Source organism: Phacochoerus africanus, chromosome 2 (genome assembly GCF_016906955.1).
Source record: "Phacochoerus africanus isolate WHEZ1 chromosome 2, ROS_Pafr_v1, whole genome shotgun sequence".
Classification (NCBI taxonomy): Eukaryota; Metazoa; Chordata; class Mammalia; order Artiodactyla; family Suidae; genus Phacochoerus; species Phacochoerus africanus.
This window is the reverse complement of record NC_062545.1, coordinates 14053639-14076038: the sequence shown is the minus strand read 5'-3', so window position 1 is coordinate 14076038 and position 22400 is coordinate 14053639. Positions and strand designations below refer to the sequence as shown.

Genomic DNA, 22400 nt, shown 5'->3' with positions numbered 1-22400 from the left:
CGCCCAGAAGAAACATTGTCCCATGGGAAAGGAAAAGGAATGGTAGCAAGTTACACATGTGCTAAAAGGGACTTTTGAAGAATTTGTTAGACAAAGCATTTCCAACACGATACAAATGGAGACGAAGTGCAAATAAGAGGCGATATTGGTCACCCTGGTCACCTTGTTATTTCTGTAGTGAATGAGCACATTTAAACATCGCAGCGGAAACATCACACTCATCTTCTATCTAGTAAAACAAACTGCAGGTGTTATATTGATTTGGGGGAAATATTATTCTCAGGAATAATTATAATCCCTTTTTCCTTCTTCCTTCTCCTTCCCTCTCTCCCCCATTTCCTTCTTTCGCCTATTTTCAAAGGATTTTTACAGCCTGTGAAAAGCCATCCTGAAGTTTAGAAAATAAATTTTATTCACAATGACAAAGGCATGCGAAGAGACAACATGAAGAGATCTTAGCTAATAAGCCTTTTGTTCATAAACATCACTCATTCAATGTCTAAACAGACTTATGATGAGTTAGCTTTGTAAAGAAAGGAGATAACTATCAGAATTTTGATACTCAATTCTAAAAGGAATAGTGAACTGGAACAAAATTCGAAGCATAAAATTTAAATTTTTTTCTCCTGAAATAGCAAATATGCGCTATTCCTTATGAGTTAGAAAAGTCTAACTAATAATGAGCTGGTTGCTCTTCATAGGCTGATGTCTGACTCAGCACATTCTCCTCACTGGGGGCTGATCACATACCCGTGTATGTCTCCAAGATGCAAAAATTCTCTCTCGGGAGAAGGATAACGGCCCCAAGGAAGAAAAAAGTCATTAAGGATATGTGCAAACATTGTAACACAAAATGCGAGGCCAAGCAAAATAGGTGAATTGTAGTTAAAAAAAAGAATCCTAAGAAGCAATCATTGTCACTCACCAAAACCCAAACTGATCTGCAATCTTACGTGCAGACTAAATATGAAATTGTGATACCAGCACTAGAAAAACAATGCCAGAACCAAGGGTTCTGCTCATGAGTTATGATAATGCTTGTATAATTCAGCTGTGCTCACACTGAGGACACACAGGCCATTAGTATCATGACACATTTATCTGTTTGTGTGCATAAGAAAAGGTGTTTCCCACTCATTTGAATAGATTCAAAAGAAATAAAGTCCTTATTGGCCACACGTACTTAGAAAAACTTTAGTTCATCTACAGGAGGAGATGACATTGGTGAGAAATAAAGAGGGTATGTGCATTTCCTGTACATCATCTTTATATCTCATCACAGCATGCAGAAGGTCCTGGGCCAGGGATCGAAACTGTGCCACAGCAGCTACCTGAGCCATAGCAAGGACAACGACAGATCCTTAACCCGCTGAGCCACTGGGGAACTCCATGTTCATATTTTCTAAACATGAAAATCTGAAGGCTTTAACCATTTCTTATTACCACACTTGTGATACTACTCAGGATACAGACATCACAATCTTTTTCTTACGGTCACTGAAATTACTTGTGGGGCATAATGAGGCAGCGTTCTAGCTGTTTGAGTAACAGGTCTATAGAAAGTTTCATGTTTTAAAATCATTTGTGCTGCCTCACTCACTTAATAATAATAAAAAAATCTGCCCTTTTTTGTTTTTTTTCAAATAAAATACTCAATTAGAAAAATATCCAGGAAATTTATTTGGGGTTAAGTCTATGAATAAAAATTTCAAAAATACGGAATAACTGAAAATTAACTTGTGATTCCCTGTAGGTAATATACATCAACTTAACATCTACCCATTCTTCCAGGTTGTCTGTTGCCTATAGGATAATGTTAGCAGTCTGGCAAAGGCTAGGACTCCGCAGTTAACTGGAAAAGGAAGGCTGCAGTTCCAATAAACAGTGAGCACTGACAATACACCAGGTGTGTGGTGCATCGTAAAATAAAATGGATTGTGACTTGACCTTTAATTATATTAACATTGGAACCCTTTCTCTCAATTAAATTGGAGCACAAACATTTTGAAATGTCAGTTTTTGTTCGTGAGCTGGCCACCATCAAGTAGAAACTTGTTGGCAGAAGGAAAATAGAGAACGTGATTGAAAGAGAATTTTATGATTACTTGTTCTGCTCTTGCTCCTCTACCCAAAATAAGTTCCAGAGTACTCGTGCTTGGTTCATTTTTTTACTCTGACTGGCTATGACTACCAATAACACTTTAAAAGCGCCAAAGACACTAGACAGTAAGCGCAATTTGAAAAAGGGAAATATGCCTCCTAGCGATGCACACATTTGCACATTGAACCCACCTCATTCATGGCTGATAGACTTGGATGCTGTCAAAACTGTGCATTATTTTGTGCCAGAGGAAATTACATTTTATTTTATTTTATTTTATTTTTCCTTTTTTATTTTTGGCTGCTCCTATGGCATACAGAAGTTTCTGGGCCAGGAATCAAACCCGGGCCACCAACGTGACACCACAGCAGTGACAACACCAGATCCTTAGCCCGCTGATCTACCAGTAGACTCCGCAAGAGGAATTTTAGGATAACGAAACAAGTTTCCTTATGTTGCACAACAGTTTTGCTGATTTTAGACATACCACATGTGCATATTGATGCAATTGGATCTTATATTCAAGAGCAAATACTCAAATAATCAACCCCAGGTTTTCTGACTCCAAGGGGAATGCTCATCCCTCTCTGTGCACTACACAACATGACAGATACAAATACAAATAGCCAGTGTGGGTCATTTTTCTAAGCCACAGACTTGTGACTATGCACCTGAGTATCTTAATTCTACCCAGCGGTACCATCCAGGCACATGGTACCGCCAACCACCCAGTCTTGCCCACTGGTCAATGGTACCACTCCTACCTGTCTCCTCTGTCAGCCAATGCCCCTGAGATGCTCAAGTCAGAGTCCCGAGGGTTCCTCAGCAGTCCCACTTTCTCTTGTTCCCCAGATTCACACCATCAACAAGTGCTCCCCTGTGGATTCTGCCTTCTAAATATATCTTGAATGGGTCTACAATTCTCCATCTCCCCTGCCATCACCCCAACAATACAAATGTTCTTTTGTCTTTAGCCAAATCCTGGCTCTAGTTCTTGATGGTTAAATAACCTTGGAGAAATAATTTCACTTTTCCATTGGTTCCAGATATTATATATGTTATAGTCAATACTATTAATAGCAAAAACAGTAACAAAATTTGCTGAGTGCTTACTATGTTTCAGACACTGTTCAAAGTATCTTACACACTTTGACTCATTTTATCCTCACAAAATCCTATAAGGTGGTTATTAAGGACACTATTTAATAGTTGAGGACACCAAGGCTCAGAGAAGCAGCACTAAGTGATAAAACCATAATATATTATTACTGACCTGCATGTGAAAATTTTTTTGTAAATAGAAAATGATACACAAATGTTTGTGATAATTTTAGTTTATAGTTTTAAGAATGTAAACTACTGGAAGGCAGGGATAATTTGTCCCTCTAACTAGATGACCATCTGGAAAATTCCATGTTTCCTGACTAATGGTACATTTATTTGACATTTTACAGTATTTTTTTCTGCAAATTAAAATTTTACATCCATCTCTTGGCCCTAATTACATGTATTACATGAATCTGTTTTATAAATCTTCTATGTTTGTTAAAAGTACAGTTCAATTAAAACTTAAGTATTCCCCAAAGAACTTTTCATTAATAATGAAAATTGACACTAACGTTTATCAGCAGCTTTTGCATTTGCTGAAGTTTATAGTCATGGGAAAAGTCTCATAAGCACACAGTCATTCAGCTGGCAACAGAAATCTAGGCTGGGGCTAAAAGGCATTAACTCTGAGGAGTGAAGACTGGAAAATAACGGAATACATTTTGAACACAGGTAGAAGTAATTAGGTCATGGTCACTTTCAATGGCCCCTGGATCTTGGGAGTCAGGGTTTATTCTGTATCACATCATTCCCTGCATTTTTTTTTTTTTTTTAATGGCCCCATCCATGACTTGTGGAAGTTCCCGGGCTAGGGGGTTGAATCAGAGCTGCAACCGGGGCCTATGCCACAGCCCCAGAAATGCCAGATCTGAGCCACATCTGTAACCTACACCACAGCTTGGGGCAATGCCAGATCCATAACCCACTGAGCAAGGCCAGAGATCGAACCCACATGCTCATGGATACGAGTCGGATGCTTAGCCCACTAGCCACAACAGGAACTCCTGTTTTTTTTTGGTCTTATGTTTTAAATTCCACTATTATCAACTGGACATTATCATTATAATGTGCCATAAATATGACTTCCGCTGGCTGAATTTAAAGTTCTCTTCAGCCCTAAGTTTGGCTGGCTGGTTTTCTCAACCTTCCCTTTCTAGGAACATAAAACGTTTAGTTTTCTCTTCCTTGAGTTTAATCCCCTTGGTTTTTCTGTAATGTTCTTGCTCTCTGTACATTTGAAAAAAAAAAAAAAGTGGGTCTATATCATGCCTCAACAGGACCCTGTTTATGGCTGAATATAGCTGGGTGATGGTCAAACGTCTCTTGATGCTATCTTACCTGGAAATTCAGTATTTGCTGAAGTCTTTCCTTCATCTGATGGCATCGCTGATTTACTACTGAGTCCAGCAAAGACAACCTGCCCAAAAGACAACCCAGAGTGTCTTCGATAACATCTCGATTGTCACCATTCTCTGGAAAGGCTTGGGAAAACAGGTTCTTGTTCTTATCCATTTCTTCAGACATTTCCTTGATATCTTTGGCAAGAGTCTGGGGTTAATAAGAAAGTGCATGTCCATGCTTAGATCCATGAATTTATATACAAATCATTTCTGCATAGAAGGTCCTCGATAGCTCTCTTAACTGCTCAGTGATAATTACATCTAGGGCAAGTGGGACCAATTTCATACACTTGTATAAATATTAGGTAAGTGACTGTTGGAGAGATTGTCCTCAGAAACTTTACATCATTCCCTAATAATAGTACATACTAGTTGGTGAAAAAAAATGAGTTTTCTAACGTGTCTTTAGAAATACATAATTATTCTTTTTAGCCTGTGTTTCGTAAGTGGAAGATTTGCGATACAGGATGGGGTATCTACAGAGACCTCAGCTTTTTCCACCTCCGACAAAACAGAAGACAAAGAATAAAAATGCAAAAAGCATAAATATCTTTGAAAGCTTTTTATAGTTAGGCAAGTCTTGCCTGCATTATGCTGCTTGGAAATACACTTCATTTGGGATTTATGAGAACGGTTTTTTATGCCTGACCTTCTTCATACATAACATTAATTATCCAGGGTCAACTTTTCGAGCGCTCGACCATGCCTTAGACTCACAGACACGAGCTGCCAAACTTACCTCTTGGTTGAAGAGGCACGTTTCCGTCTCTTCTGGTAAAAGTGCTGTAGCAACAAATAAACGTTCCTCCACGTCATCCAACCACGTAGAGGTAGCTGAGACCCCGTCATACAGCTTCTGTTCCAAGTGAATGCTCTGCCTCTTTGTCCCTCCACCCTGAGAACAAAAGGGGAGGAACAAAGAATTAATTACAGCGTTTGAAGGAATCAAAGAAAAATACCGGGATAAGATGCTGGGGTCCTATCGGCTCTGCCTTTCCAGGTTAATCACTAGGACGGGGTCTCAGTTCTCGCCGGGAGGGTGGGGCAAACCCCACGGAGCCCAAGACCCACAGGGAAACCAAGCACTCGGCCCTACCTGGGAGGAAACCTCCTCGAAGGCCTGGTTCAATCCATCCAGCAACGATGTCACGGCAGCTTTATCCTGGGCCTGCCCGTCCCCTTTGTACAGTGGCACACCAGGCAGGAGCCGATTTGGCCGCCTGTAAAGCTGAGCGTAGACAGGGGAGCTTACCGAGGGGCACAGGTAACCAGTCCAGATATTCTCATCTAGAAATGCACACTGACACAGGTGTGGGGAAAAAAAAAAACCTGTCCTTCTGGAAACTCGTGCTAGAGAAAAGCCACCTCTACAACACACCAAGTCCGTCAAACGTGGCAGCCAGACGTGGCAACGGCAATACTTCCCTTGATGGACCAAAAGTAAATGAATAAACAAATAAGACAGTGGGGAAAATGCCTGAATTCTTATCATAGGCTTCTTTTCAACCTGTCTTGGTGTTAGCACTACCCGTGATGAAACAATCCATCCTAAACACCGGACCTCGACTGTTTCCCTTGCTGTCATGACTCCCCTACTTCCCCCCTAAACTTTTAAGCGCACACAGCGTCTCCCCAATAAGGAACCCTGATAGGGCTCAGCGCTCAAACTTTTTAATGATGTTTCCCGTCACACTCAGTCTCCTATGGTTTTTCAGAATCTCTTCTCCTCACCTGACTTTTCAGGCTGATTACTCATTATCCTTGAAACCTGCCAGGCTCATTCCCCATGGTAGCTGGAATGCCCACTGCCCAGCATCTCTTTATAATCCACTGCCTTAAATTCCACGCCTACTATAGCGGCGTTCCACTTAAAAAAAAAAAAAAAGAAAAAAAAAGAAAAAACAACTTTCGTTCTCTTTTTAATTCCTACTTATGAAGCCTCTGCTGTCTGGCTAGTTTTTCAGAAATGTAGAAGATATTTCCTTAGTTGGGTCACAGGTTCCTAAGAGCAGGAACCATGGCTCATCTTGAGGCCAGATGGGGTGTTCTTCACAGACACTAAACACAAGGGAAGGGAGGAAAGAAACATTGTTCTGAGAGATGGATACGTTTTGATCTAGCGAATATTAGGCCAAAAACAAACAAAAAACGAAACCCAAAGAGCCTGCCCATCTTTACACCTGAGAGTAGTAAGTATATCATCCAGGGTATAAACCTGTAAATATAAAAAAATACGAAAAAGGAAGGACTATGAAAAAGACAAAAAAAAAAAAAAAAGGAGTTCCCGTCGTGGCTCAGTGGTTAACGAATCCGACTAGGCACCATGAGGTTGAGGGTTCGATCCCTGGCCTCGATCAGTGGGTTAAGGATCCGGCATTGCTGTGAGCTGTGAGCTGTGGTGTGGGTTGCAGACACGGCTCGGATCCCATGTTGCTGTGGCTCTGGCGTAGGCCAGTGGCTATAGCTCCAATTAGACCCCTAGCCTGGGAACGTCCATAGGCCACGGGAGAGGCCCAAGAAATGGCAAAAAGACAAAAGAAAAAGAAGAAAAAAGGAAAGAAAAAGGGAAGGACTGTGGAGTTAAACAGACCTAGACCCCAACTCCAACTCTGCCTTTTCTTTCTTAGACCCTGAGAAAGTATCTAATCTGTCCAAGTCTTAGCTTACAGCTGTACAGAGAGAGAGAATGTCAGCCTCACTGCAGTGTTGTTACGGTAACACCTAGAACACAAAACAAGTTCATAAAAGATGTCAACTTTTATCATGGCCACTTTCACAACCACACTGCTATGTCCTACCTTTCCTCAAGTGCAAAAATGTCATAAAATAAAGACCCTTCAAGCTTCCCATGTCTAATTCCAAAGGGAAGGGAGCTAGGAATCTGAACCTAAGTGTCCACAGTCCAGGTATCATGTGGGAATGCAGGTGCAGCGGGACCAGATTGTCCCCGGGGGGCTCTCGTGGCAGATGTCAAGGTGGCCACAGGGCTCTGAGGGAACAAGCAGCTCTCCCAAGTAAGAGCAGGTAGTGGAGACGTCAAGGTCAGCAGGGCTGGATGATTCACGTAGGTGCTTAAGTTGAATGCACAAGGGGCAGGCATTTCATGAATGAAGAAGAGTAAGTAAGCAAGCATGAAATATTCCTAGAAATGTCCTGGAAGTATCTGATGTAGGACACTCAGCAAAGACGGCAGCCAGGGGCTTTAACATGAATAGAAAAGTCTAGGAGCCTGACATCAGAAATCAGGAATTCAAGCTGGCAGTCTGAGGCATGTTTGATCAGGGATGTGAAGAAGGAGTCATTCGGGCACAAGTAGGGGGTCCAGGCAAAAGGTATAGGGGACCATGTGCCAGTATGACTGAGACAAATGCGTTTTGGAAATGGAGGGCTCTCTATTCCCCAGGACCAGAGCTGGTGACATTCCTGCGGACAGCGGCAAAGAAGGAGGCTCCTGATTGGGAATTTGGGGTTAATAGCTGCAAACTATTGCCTTTGGAATGGATTAGCAATGAGATCCTGCTGTGCAGCCCTGGGAACTATATCTAGTCACTCACGATGGAGCATGATAGACGATAATGTGAGAAAAAGAATGTATATATGTATGTGCAACTGGGTCACCTTGCTGTCTAACAGAAAATTGACAGAACACTGTAAACCAGCTGTAATGGAAAAAATAAAAATCATTATAAAATTTAAAAAGGGGGGGGAGGCTCCTGGGCAGAGAAGGGGAGTGAGAAAGTATGAAATGCCACTAGATTTTGTAAAATGAGATAGAAACAAATGGATCTGTAGGATTATGCAGTTCCTGGCAGATGAGGGGACGTTGTGACCTTTAGCCCACTCCCTGTTGGGCAGTCCTGGCAAGGTGTACCTGACCTACAGTGCCCACTCCGACAGCTCCTGCCTCTCCCTCCTCGGATGCTCTGTACTTAAGGACACCCTTTCTCTTTTGGGTTCAGCCTCGCCCAGCTCCTAATCGATTCCTGCCCAGAGCAGTGAGAACAGCAGCTTCCTCAGATCCACAGGAAAGGTTCCAGAATTTACCCTGATGATACCACTGGGGTTGTGGTTGTGGGATGGCCAGAGCATTGCTGGCCCAGGATCTGGGACCAGGCGTCTACCTTCGAAGTCCTGATAGGCCATAGCTGTTTTGAGCATCACTGCTTTCCCTTATTAGCTCTTTAAAGGGTGAATTCCTCTGACTCTCTGTTGTTCTCCAGCTTCTGCTAAGGCTAAAGTAATAACTATTATCTGGAACCTTCTGTTGCTATGTTTAATTCCACCAGATTTGGCTTGCTTGGTGGAACCAAGTCCAACATCACAAGTCCCACCCATCTTGGGAACCAGCCTGCAGATGGGTCTGTGGCCACTGTAATTGACCACTGGCCTTTGCCTTTAGCTCCACTGAGCTCCCAGGGGTGTTTCCTGCTAAGATATGAAATGATTAAATACTGGAAGTAGCCATGGAAAATAAGATAACTTGATAATTTACCAACAGATTCTTAGAATTTATTTTGGCCTTGATGTGTATATCTTTAATTGGCATCCTTAATTTTCAAAGTCGTGGGAAAAAAGAAGGGGAGGCATCTAAAATTTAATGATTTGTGCTAATGAGTCACCAGATATTAATCATCTCTGAGTAAAATAGTATCTAGAAGTCAAATCAATTTCCACACATAAATATATAATAATAAAGGGATACGTGAAACAGGCTTGCTAAGGAAAACGTAGGATGAGTAATTTGTCTTATTTTGGAATCGACGATGAAATTTAGGTTATTGCACAGTTATAGTCATTCTTACAGCGTAAGCTGTACATATTTTATATTAGTTAATATGTAAAAGCAAAATGTTCAATACCACTGGCTCTTGTTCCTGTTCCAGAACATTCTGAAGCAGTTTCTGCTTGGTGCTAAATTCTTGATGTAGGCTTTCCCATTTCACTCTCATCTGGTCTTCAGCGGGTGCCTTCTCCCCTTCCATCCCCAACTCCTGGGATAACACATCAGGTTTTTCGCTATTAGAAGAATAAATAATCTAAGTTTACAATGTGTGTAAAAAGGCAACAAGTTCTAGGTAACGTACTGTGTGTACTAGATCTGGCCTCTCACATTGGAACAAGATTATTTCAGTCATTAGCTGACCCTTTAAAAATATAAATTAAGATGGTAAATTTGAGACCAATTGTAACACAAGTATATTCTTACTTATATTATAGTTGAACCATGAGCATCATAATTTAAAAACACACTGAAAAGAGCTCTGCCTTCAAGATAAGCGATAACTGTAACTTCTAGGAGTTCCCTTGTGGCCCAGTGGGTTAAGGATCCAGCTGTGTCACTGCAGTGGCTCTGGTAACTGCTGTGGTGTAGGTTCAAACCCTGGCCCAGGAACAGCTTCATGCTATAGGCGTGGCCAAAAAAATGTAACTTTCAGAAATAGAAAGTGTATGATCAGACTCATATCCTTTGCCAAATAGCCCACGGATAAATTCAAAAACGCTAAAAATGCTGCCTCTTGTACTGAGAGTTTTTACCAGGAGTCCAAGGCAAATACCATCAGGACATGGGCTAAGAGTATAGAACATGGAAGGAAGGCACTACAGTGTCATCCTTAAAGACAGGCAGCAGCAGGTGGCAGCTGAGAGGACAATGGCTTTTGGAGTGACACAGATCTGGGTTTCCTGCCCCAACACATTAAATTTGTGGCTTTGAGTAACTGGCTTCAATTCTCAGAGCTGCAATTTTCTCATCTTTAAAATGAAGGTAGTACCTGTCTTGCAGAAGTATGAAAATTAAATTTAGAAAAGAGAGGCATAACTCCTATGACCCGATCTGGTACAAAGCAGCCATTCAATGAACGGGGCCAAATGACAGTGGTAATGGTGAGACGACTCTGGGGGACCTAGTTTGTCAGGGCATTGGAAGGCCTAACTAGAACCATGTCATCTGAAAGCCATACTAGGTAGCCATTCTTACTGCGAAGGAAACTTTTGTTCAAGTGAGGAAAAAAAAATGTTAATTGGCAGAAAATGCCACCCCAAAGTCTATTCCTTTCAGCATAAATGTTGAATACAATCATTTCTTTAGTAAGACTGTTGAGACAAGCCTTAAAAAATCATCTATAAGGCTATATTGCAGGAATTCTACTTCTGGAATATAACTTAGAGACTCTTTCTCACCTGCATACTTAAAGACATGTAAAAAATTTAAGTTCAACAATCCCAGTAATAGCAAAAAAAGAAATAGCAACAATATAAAGGCCTATAAATAAGAAAATGGATGATTACATTGTTACTGTCACAAGATAAAATACTGTTAAAAGCAGTTAAAATGAGAGAGCTAGATTTATATGTATCAATATGAATTGATTTTAAAAAGTAATTTTGAGTGGGGGAAAAAAAAACCCAAAACAGGGAGTTCCCGGGAGGCCTAGCAGTGAAAGATCTGGCATTGTCACTACTGTGGCTTGGGTCACTGCCATCGTGTGGGTTCAGTCCCTGGGCTGGGAACTGCTGCATGTTGCAGCATGGCCAAAAAAAAAAAATCAAAATAAAATTGATACTTTTTAATTCTGTTCATTATACTAGTCTCTATACTTTTCTTTTTAAACATCTTTTAAAATAAAAAACAAGTTTTAAAATTCCTCTGAAACTGAATTTCTTTATCATGCTGTCTTTCATGTTGGTGGACTACAGTGGGTCACATTTAATTCATTTATATTTGCAAAAACAATTTAGTATAAAATCAGGAGTATATTATCTATATACTCCTATATTTAATCATTGACACATATAAAATGCCATTAGCAAATCAATTTTAAATTAGAACACAGCCTTTCATTTCCCATGGAAAATATTCATCTTTCCCTTTGATATTTATATAAATTAATTTCCAGTTGAGTTTCTGTAGTAATCTTGGAAGGACTCCTCCATCAATTGTCCCATAAATCATGTAATACTCATTCTTTATTAAGTTTGTAGCCATGAAGCAAGTCGTGCCTCTTTCATAGGGGTTTTCTTGTGCAAACCAATTCACTTTTGAAGATTAAATATACAAAGCTTTAAAAAAAAAAAAAAATATATATATATATATATATATAAAGCCTTTTTCCCAGCAATGTTATTCTTCAAAAAATACATATACTTATATATTAATATATATTATATATATATATATATTTTTTTTCCTTTTGCTTCTGGCTGTTGTTTAATTTATGGTTGTTTGTTTGCTTGGTATATTTACCCAGAGGCTTGAAAGGCTTGCTGAACTATAATCAACTAGAGTTAAAGGAGACTTTTCTAAAGAATTTGTACAAAAATCAAAGAATTTATAAGCAGTCTTTAAAGTGACTCTTGTACACAAAGTCAGTACGGCACCACAAATTTCTCGTTAAAATATTTTTCTATTTGAAAAGGCAATTTAGAGTTGTTTGCCTTTCATCTAGGTCCATTCCAAAGCTAGAGACCAGGGGAAGGAAGAAAAAAAAAAATCACGGCAAGAAAGTTGCAGCAGACTTCGGCCACCGCTTTTCGTGACTCTACATGTGATGAGGAGGCAAGTGCGGGTGGTTTCTTCGTAAAAGCAGAGTTTGGCAAAAATATTCAGAAAGCTACGAAGGATGAATAAACATCTCAGAAGAACTGGCAACAGAAGAGAAAATGCAACGTGAAGGCAAGTCTCGACTCAGAGTCAGCATGGAAGAAACTGCATTTCTCCTTTTGGATTTATACAGGCACCTGTTTATGGCCTTATCAGCATGTTTAAGCATGAGCACAACATGCTTATAAAATCCCATTATGTTTTAACACAATTCTTACAGTATTGGTGTTCTTTTAATGGAATTCCTGAATATACATGTTATAATAGTATTCATTCTTCTTCTTTTAAATTGGTATTTATTAGTTGTATCAATAATTTTACTGTTTTTGCTTTGTCTTCCTTTCCTTGAATATTTCCTTATTTCCTATATACATGTATGTACACACACACATATATATAATCAACACCGATGTCATATGTCAGCAACATTATATCAGCACTGATTTTTAAAAAAAAGAAAAGAAAAAGAAAAGAAAAATCTCCAAATCTGCCCTTGCCAAAGTTACTTTGGACAATCTGCATCCCAGTCTTGTTCTTACACATACACTATACGTTCAATTTTATATCACATTTTTGTACTTTGTACCACATATACATTTTCTGATAGTGTTATATAGTTTTTTGTTAAGATTATTAGGTATAAATCTTTTCTTAGGCTTTTTTTTTTTTAACTAATAGGCATTTCTGTCTCTTTCAATTATTTGGTACCATAAATAATATTTCAAAAGTCAACTTCCTCCCAACAAATGTTCAGAAAAGAGATCACTGGAGTCCATGGAGCTAGAGCTATTTGGCATATGATGGTACAACCTTTAGCCATACATCATCACAGAGGCTGCACTAAAACTTTTTTTTTTGTTGTTTTGCTTTTCAGGGCTGCACCTGAAGCATATGGAGGTTCCCAGGCTAGGGGCAGATTGGCGCTACAGCTGCCAGCCTACACTACAGCCACAGCGATGACAGATCCGAGCTTTGTCTGCACCTACACCACAGCTCACCGCAACGCCGGATCCTTAATCCACTGAGCAAGGCCAGGGATTGAACCTGCATCCTCATGGATCCTAGCTGGGTTCGTTAACTGCTGAGCCATGAAGGGAACTCTGCACTAAAACTTTTTAAAAAATGTTTTAGATTTTAAAGATAGTTCTCCTATATATCCTTTCAGTTGACATCCGCAGTGTTTATAACCTTTCTGTGATGACAGCAGCCCAATTATTATTCTAATCCTACTGATGAGCAACTGAAGTCTCAGAATTGAGTTACTTTTTCCTGGTGATAGCTGCAGAACTGGAGAAAAACCCAGTCCTGCTTCTAAATACAGGAATACTTCCTACTTCCATTCTGTTTCAATTTTCTTTCCTTCCTACCTTTTTTTTTTTTGGCTGCACCTGCACCATATGGAAGTTTCTGCGCCAGGGATCGAACCTGAACCATAGCAGTGACAACACCCAGTCCATAACCACTAGACCACTAAGGAACTTCTCCTTCCTACATTTTAAACCAGAATCTTCAACTTGAAAATTCTCCACTTTCCCTAATTTTTCTTTTAACACTTTACTTTTCTATATATAAGACTTCCACTCCAAACCAGGACTCAAAGCTCAATGACTTTGTACGTAGAAATTATAGAAACAGATCATCAAGAAAAACTATAGTCTTTAGAAGGCAGTTAAATTGTACATATTTCTTAGAATGATATTAGGGAAAGATAAGCTCTTGATAGGGAAAACATTTTGCAGTTAGATATAATCATTCAGTCAGAAACATGATCTAATTTTATAATGCATTTCTTGATTTTAAAAAATGAACTTGGAGTTCCCGTCATGGCGCAGTGGTTAATGAATCCAACTAAGAACCATGAGGTTTTGGGTTCAATCCCTGGCCTTGCTCAGTGGGTTGAGGATCCAGCATTGCCGTGAGCTGTGGTGCAGGTTGCAGACTCGGATCAGATCCCACGTTGCTGTGGCTCTGGCATAGGCTGGTGGCTATGGCTCCGATTAGACCCCTAGCCTGGGGATCTCTATATGCCGTGGGAGCGGCCCTAGAAAAAGCAAAAAAAGACAAAAAAAAGAACGTACAAGCATCTTCCCTAGACAGATGCTCTGAGCACACTGGCAAGAGGGCAAACAAGCCAGTCATCACAATTACCACCTACATTCATTCTGCAAAACAAAATGTTCAAAATGCAAGTAAATTAAATATCATAAAGTGGAAACGAAATGATTAAATTTTTGCAGAAGATGTTTAAAATAGAATTTGGAGTGAGATATTTACATTGCTTCAAATATCATGAAAATAGCAAGAAGAATAAAATGGTAAACTGTTATCAGAGCAATGTAAATCAAAGCCACAATGAGGTATTTCACTCCTGCTAGAATGGTTACCATCAAAAAGACCACAGATTACAAATAGTGGCGAGGGTGTGGAGAAAAGGGAGCCCCTGTACACTGCTGCCGGTGCGGCCAAGATGGAAACATTATGGAGGTTCCTCAAAAAACTAGAAATAGAACTACCATAGGAGAGTTCCTGTTGTGGCTCAGAGGTAATGAACCCAATTAGCATCCATGAGGATGCGGGTTTGATCCCTGGCCTCACTCAGTGGGCCAAGGATCTGGTGTTGCCATGAGCTGGGGTGTAGGTCACAGACGTGTCTTGGATCTGGCATTGCTGTGGCTGTGGAATAAGCCAGCAGTTGTAGCTCCAACTGGACCCCTGGCCTGGGAACCTCCATATGCCATGAGTTCAGCCCTAAAAAGACATACACACACACACACACACACACACACACACACACACACACACATACACACAAACAGAACTACCATGTGGTCCAGCAATTCCAGTGCAGGATATATATTCAAAGCAAATAAAAACTTTTAATTCAAAAAGATACATGCGGGAGTTCCCATCATGGTGCAGAGGAAATGAATCCAACTAGGAACCATGAGGATGTGGGTTTGATCCCTGGCCTTGCTCAGTGGGCTAAGGATCCAGTGTTGCTGTGAGCTGTGATATAGGTCTCAGATACAGCTCGGATCCCACATTGCTGTAGCTGTGGCATAGGCAGGCAGCTACAGCTCCAATTAGACCCCTAGCCTGGGAACTTCCATATGCCACAGGTTCAGGCCCTAGAAAAGACAAAAAAAGAAAAAAAAAGATACATGCACCCCATGTGTAATAATGTTCATAGCAGCATTATTCACAATAGCCAAGATATGGAAGCAACCTAAGTGTCTATCACAGATGAATGGATAAAGAAAATGCAGTGTATATGTACAATGGAATATTACTCAGCCATAAAAAATATGGATATATTTTTTTTCCATTTGCAACAACATGGATGGTCTTGGAGAGTATTTTGCTTCGTATGATAAGTCAGAGAAAGACAAATACTGTATGATATCACTCATATGTGGAATCTAAAAAATAAATTAGTTAATATTAAAATAATAAGAATAATGAAAGAAACATACCCAACACCACCAGCAGTCTCTGCAGCTGAATGTTGAGTTAGAATTTCTTCCCCACGACTGGCTACTGACCGGAGGAGGCTTTTCTGCTCTGCTAATTCCTGCTCCAACTCCTGCTCAAGGAAAAGGACAAATAAAAACATCACTGTTACTTTATTGTCAACAATCACGGTTCTATGTCTAGAATATTCTCAAAGAACTTTGGTAGTAAGTTTTTAAGTTTGCATGTTACATAAAAGGTGTGGTTTAGGTAACCGTTCAGACATGTCTCCAAGTCCTCTGCAGCTTTCTTTGGCTTTGATAAAAAGTATCTTTGAATAATCTTACAAAGATCAATGGGAAAATTCTGCTGGGCAACGGTGCCCCCAAGTGGTACAAAATGCACTTTCACATTTCAAAATCAATACTGCCTTGTTCCAACTGAGCTGGATCCTTGAGAGTGATATCTCTCTTGGATTCCCCAATTACTTGATAAATTGGATCATCAATGGACTTAGTTCTACCTTTTCGCTATTTATGATATATGCCTCTACTCTGGGAAGATACTTGAATATGCCCTATACATAAATTTAAGGTATCAATGAGATCTCATTCATTTCACTAGGCAGTAATTTAACATTTCTATTTTGTGATGGTATCTACTTGACAGTGGAAAATAAATTCTGCTTCTTAAAAAACAAAAACAGAAAAACATGTAACCCAAGACTTTACCAACTCTTAGAGGCCTTCTTGATGCTTTATATATATAACAAATTCAAATTGGGGCAATATGTGAAATAGAGTAGGGACTCTTGATAACGCAGATTATAATTGAGTTACACGATTTTAAAACTAAGAACAAGCTTTTCTTAGAAAACAGACTTTAAAATGACCAGTCATTCCAGTGCCATGAGTTAAGTACATGGAAACAGCCAGCTCCTGCTCCTGTCCAGAGGAAAGCTAAAGGGGGACTCTGTCTTTAGGACAGAAGGGACTTGTCCTTCAAAAACATTTCTCTCAAGGTGTTTGCTTGGCCAAGCTGCAGGCTAGAGAGACAGGAGGCGCATTACTTTTTGTTGCTGGAGACTGCTCTGTCGCTGGTGGGTCCACGCAGTCCGGGCTTGAGCCAGCCATTCCTGAACCCCAGGGCTCTGAGTGGCAGCCAGGTCAGCATCAGTCTCCTCCTTCTCCTGGGCTGTTCCCTGCTTTAAACAAGGTACAAATCAAGTCATACTACCCACAGGAAGACCTTAACCCAAACGGAGTGATGGCTCCTTTAGAGTGGGCTGAAAAATACCACAGTGGTCCCACTTGGACATGAAGCCACATTAAAAAAAAAATGGTAACACAAAACCCATCAAATTTATGGCATTTGCAAGAAGGAGAACAATAAATAGATGATTATACTCAGAAATATTGGAGGGGGAAAATCTTATCATTTGGAGGCTAGGCTTTTCAGCTGACTGATGTGGTCACCAGTTATTTTTCTACAATTTTTTCCACAGGAATATAACTCTAGATCTCATTTCCTCTACTGTCACCCCCAGGACTAGGCTCCACTGTCCTCTGTTGCCACTGCTCGCTTCGATCAATTAAGGCTCAAGAAGAAAGCCAAAGCACTTACTTATTATCCAGCCAGGGGCTTATCCTTCCTGTTATGATTCTGATGGAATTTGCAAGTTTCTTCATATCAGAATGGAATCAGTTCTGAATGAGAGCCTTTCTACTGACAAATATTTTTATGTCAAAGGAGAAATCACACCATTTTAATGACTCACTCACTAAATACTCAGTACCCACTTTATGTCAGACACAGTTCTGGACCCGGGGCAGGGGAGGGGGGAAATTCTGCTGAGAAGCCAGACAAAGGCCCTGCTGGGAAGACGAAAGACAATAAACAAACAAGACAAACTGAGATGGTGATGAGAGCCACAGAGAAGGTGAAATAGATAGCAGGATAGACGTGAAAGGGGAAAGGTTTCTTAGGCTGGGCAGGAAGGCACCTTCAGGGGTGACAACTGCATTGAGTGCCAGCAAAGATCCAGGGGGAGGATGCTCCAGACCTGGGGGACAGCTGCAGCAAAGACCTTAAGGGGAAAGGAACCCGGCATCTCCTTGAGAGCAGAGGAGAGGCAAGAATGGCTGGAGCACAGGGAGGGGCGGAGAAAGGAACCTTCTTTAAGTTGCCTCCTTAGAGGTGTCATCCTGCTGTCTGCTTCCGGGGCTCTGGCTCCCAGGCCTTTGGTTCCTCTGTGAGCATAGAATGGGATCCCGGTTCACCCAGCCTGATTGTCCACAAAGACCCTTCTCTCCCTCTTAGTTTCAGACTGTTTTTTTGTTTGTTTGTTTGTTTTTGTTTTTTGTCTTTTTGCGTTTTCTAGGGCCACTTCCGCAGCATATGGAGGTTCCCAGGCTAGGGGTCGAATCGGAGCTGTAGCCGCTGGTCTACGCCACAGCCACAGCAACATGGGATCCGAGCCGAGCCTGTGACCTACACCACAGCTCACGGCAATACCGGATCCTTAACCCACTGAGCGAGGCCAGGGATCGAACCCACATCCTCATGGTTCCTAGTTGGATTCGTTAACCGCTGAGCCACGACGGGAACTCCTAGTCTCAGACTTTTACACCCACTATTACAGGAAAATAGTCTATTTCCCCTCTGTCTTATTCATTAGAACCTCCTGATTCAACTGTCACATGTTTCCGATAATGCTAAGATCGGGAACTTTGCAACCTTGGAATCGGTGCTTGAAGTGCCTGGAGGAAACGGTGACACCTACAGGTACTGTGACATGTCATCCTCTCCCAGATTCCGAGCCACCTTAGCTCACAGGTACTTCCTTCCCTTGAAGACAGTCCAGCTCCGCAGTAAAAGAACGTCGTTTAGGGAGGACAACAACGAGGTGCCATTGGTCTAAAATAAGCTATTTGCACTTCGTAGGACCTTGAGTACAGGTGACCAGTGACACTCAGTTCAGTTCGCCCCACCCTCCCAGGAGCACCTCTTCCAGAGAAGCAGGGAGTTTCCTGAAGCTGGGAGGTTAGGGGCAGCTGGGCATCATCCCAGGACTGAAGTCCATACATGTCTGCATGAAGCAGGGCCTCCGCCCTCTGAGAATGCCCTATCCACGCAGAATAAGCTCTGAGAGATGCTGGCTTTTCCAGGCAAGGATGAAACAGCAGGTCAAAAGAATGACCCCAAAGACGTCAGTGTAACAGGGGGAAAGCTGTGCCCAGTCAGAGCCCCGGTTGGCAAAACAGGGGCCGAGGCCACCACCTGCTGACTCTCTTTTGTGGGCTCCAGCCACTTCTCTGCTTTGCTCTTCAGCAAAGGTTTGCTGTTGGAGCTCCGCCTAAAGATGCCCTCAGGAGTGTCTGGGGGCACCAGCTCACCCTTCGCTGTCCTTACTATGGTCTGACTGAGCGCTCTGATTTCCAATTCCTCACACCAAATGTGTACTTGGAAAAATACCAATCGCAAGGGTAGGTCTTAAGAACAGCTTCACCCCATTTACATGCTCAGGTCCACACTCGGATTCTAAGACAGAGTCTAAGAAGGGGAGTCCTAGTTGACTAACCTGAATCCACAGCTACAGAAAAAAAGGAAACAGGCAGCATCAAAAGCAGATGCCTGCTATGTGCTTTCCCTGTGGTTAGGCTTGGTTTTTCGGTTAGGGCATTTTTCTTCTCGCTGATTTCATCATTTTGAAACATAATACTTGGACCATGAGAAGCCAAAAATGATTAAGAATCCATTCAAATTTCATCCCCTTTCCCCTTGGGACACGAAGGCACTGACAGAAGAAACAAAGTAATGGTGATTGCATTCTCTGGAGTCTGAAACGAGTTCTCTCACCTATCTAGGAAATAGGAAATAGAGCAGCCTCTATCCCCAGGGTCCCCCTTGGGTGGGGCTGCATAAGCTGTTTATTTTGGAAATACTAGAAGCGTCCCCATTTTTGCCAGGAACATTCCTTGGAAGATTAGTGAGGACTGGAGAATGCTAAACATTAAATAAAACACTTCTTTATAAAGCATTTCATTATTTATATGGGGCATTCTCGCTGCTCCTTGGATGGATGATAATGTGTGAAAATGGTCTGAAGTTATTATAAAGGACGATATCATGTACCTTGAGAGAAGTTATTACATGTCATATAGAAAAGGAAACTATTTGGGGGTGGGGTGGAGGGAACCAAACAGATTATTCACTGCATGCAAGTCCAATTTGGTTCAAGAGAATGGCCATAATAGACATGCCCATTTTACAGATAAGGAGCCCTGAGAAATGATGTGCTTATGGCCACGCATGAAATTTGGATCCGGATCCATAATTCCGGATCTCCTGAATTATGCAAACCCCAAATGAAGGGCACATCTGCACTGACATCTACCTTCCATGAACAATTTTTTTCCCCCCCGATTAACATTAGTTAATTTCAGATCAACTCTGCTCCAGGAAATGATCCTTTTTCCAGCAATAATAACATAAACAGGGCTCTTTTTATTCCTGCAGTTGGCAAGATAATCTCATTAGCTCTGATTGTATTTAAAAAATCAATACACAATGGAAACTCCTGAGATGAAAGAGATGATGGAATTTATAGATATTTTAAAATAAATGTTAGTGCAGCAAAACACGGCCACATTTTTCCCTGTTTGCCCTTTCCCTAACAGTATCCTCAGGAAAGCTCACACTTGTGGGCTGGGTCTGTCGTTTAGTCAATGTGAAGAATCTTTGTGGCCCTGGGCAGGATTTGCTGGGTGTGGGACCACAGGTAGCCAACCACGACCACGCTCAGCCCAGCCCTAGCAGTCTCAAACCTGGCCTTGAAGCAGGTCAGGAGATTTTTTTCCCTCCCAAAGAATATGATTTGCAAACAGTTGCTGTATTTTAATACTGAGATTGGGGCACTCGCTGTAAGCATCATGTGCATTAAAATTCCGGAGAATTTTTTTTTAAACGTTAAATACCACTGTTAGCCCTGTTTTACATATGAGAAAACTCCTCAGGGAGAAAAACTGGGGGAAGTTCAGGACTCTTGCCCCAGAGTTACCTACTCAGTTAACTGCGGGGGCCAGGCTGGGCAGACTTTAGAGTTGTGGTTCCAAAGTGATGGCTCAAGAACTAAGCCTGGCTTCTGGATATGCTTTGTTTGGCACACAAATTATTAAAAAAAAATTAGAATTAAATGTCAATGTTTTAAAATTGGGAAATTTTAGGTATCAATCCAAATACTCTTTCTCTGGAAGGCCTAGCAATGCTGCCTGTAAGTTCTCGTATGACAATAGCTGGAGCAGAGAACAGCTTCTTTTGACAGGAGACCAGCTTGCCAAGGTCCTAACTGGGCCAGTTTCACTCGCAGTCTGTCCCCTGCCCCCACCGCCCAACCTCTGTTTAACCCCTAGAAGTGCCAGTGTATCAGGCTGCTCCTTCCTCTCCTACCTGCTTCTAGGCATAGGGCAGAGTGGAAATTCATAAAGGTCAACTATCCCAGAGGAAGACAATGAAGTCTCCCTTTGTTTCAGTTCTTAAGAGATTAAGTTCATTCACATGCCAACACTGGAGGAAAAAATGGTGGGGGCGGGGAAGAATTATGCATTAGATTGGCAATACCTTTTCTTTTTTTTTTTTTTTTTTGCGATGCCCTGGGCATGCATAAATGTCTGGGTCAGGGATCAAACACATGCTATAGCAGTGACACTGGATTCTTAACCTGCTGAGCCACCTGGGAACTCTGACAATACCTTTTATAAACCTAAGAGAAATGTGGGATACTCTCCCAGTGAGAAAACCCTTCTGGTTTCGTTTAATACTTTTAATAGTTTGCTTTTGGCTTTAATCCTTAAAAGTCAGGTTGTGTGTGCATTTTAAAGTATGTAAATTTAAGATGAAAAGTTGCATTTTGTCTTTATTTGCATTTATTTATTCAATAGTGAGCTCAAAGATCTTTTCATGTATTCCCTGGCCACCTACCTGCATGTCTTTTCCTTTGAATTATCTCTTCATATCTTTTGTTCATATTTCCATTAGATAACCTGCTTTTATTTTCTTACTGACTTACAAATGATTTCTGGAAATCAAGGGAATTAATTCCGGGTCATGTGAATTACATGGTGTCCTTCTTATTTGTCCATGTTTTTTAATTTGGTTAATAGTTTCTTGTTCATACAGAACCATCTCATTTCTGTGTAGTAATTTTAAAGAAACTGAAATACTTGGTTTTGGATATACTAGCAAAGGTCTTTCCCATCCTAAGTTTTTTGGTTTTGTTTGTTTGTTTGTTTGTTTTTGGTCTTTTGAGGGCCATGCCTGTGGCATATAGAAGTTCCCAGGCTAGAGGTCAAATCAGAGCTATAGCTGCTGGCCTACACCATAGCCATAGCAATGAAGGATCTGAACCGCATCTGTGACCTACACCACTGCTCCAGGCAACCCCAGATCCTTAACCCCCTGAGTGAAGCCAGGGATCAAACCCACATCTTCAACCCCAGATCCTTAACCCCCTGAGTGAAGCCAGGGATCAAACCCACATCTTCGTGGATCTAATCAGATTGTTTCTGCTGTGCCACAACAGGAACTCCCTAAGTTTGTTTGTTTGTTTTTTTACTACTCATACATCCAGAACTTTAAAGATTCAATTTTGACATTAAATCTTTGATTTATCTAGGATGCATTTTTTTTCTGTGAAGAATGGGACAGAGAATCTAGTTTATCATATTTCAAGTGGTTTGCCTAT

The 22400-nt window shown here is 41.1% G+C and overlaps 1 protein-coding gene across 17 annotated transcripts in view; it reads right to left on the bottom strand.

Annotated features, from left to right (window-relative positions):
- SYNE1 (spectrin repeat containing nuclear envelope protein 1) overlaps positions 1-22400 on the bottom strand; it is a 479896-nt gene that overhangs the window by 123284 nt on the left and 334212 nt on the right. For 10 of the 17 annotated variants that reach the window (XM_047769899.1, XM_047769909.1, XM_047769910.1 and 7 more), the window contains 6 exons: positions 16728-16862; positions 15682-15791; positions 9468-9624; positions 5705-5836; positions 5348-5503; positions 4547-4756 (listed from right to left, as the gene is read on the bottom strand). In XM_047769899.1, coding sequence (XP_047625855.1) covers positions 4547-4756; positions 5348-5503; positions 5705-5836; positions 9468-9624; positions 15682-15791; positions 16728-16862 — 900 coding nt within the window. Of the gene's footprint in view, positions 1-4546; positions 4757-5347; positions 5504-5704; positions 5837-9467; positions 9625-9692; positions 9753-15681; positions 15792-16727; positions 16863-22400 lie in introns of all 17 variants that reach the window. The other 7 variants (XM_047769900.1, XM_047769903.1, XM_047769908.1 and 4 more) reach the window with 4 other exon arrangements.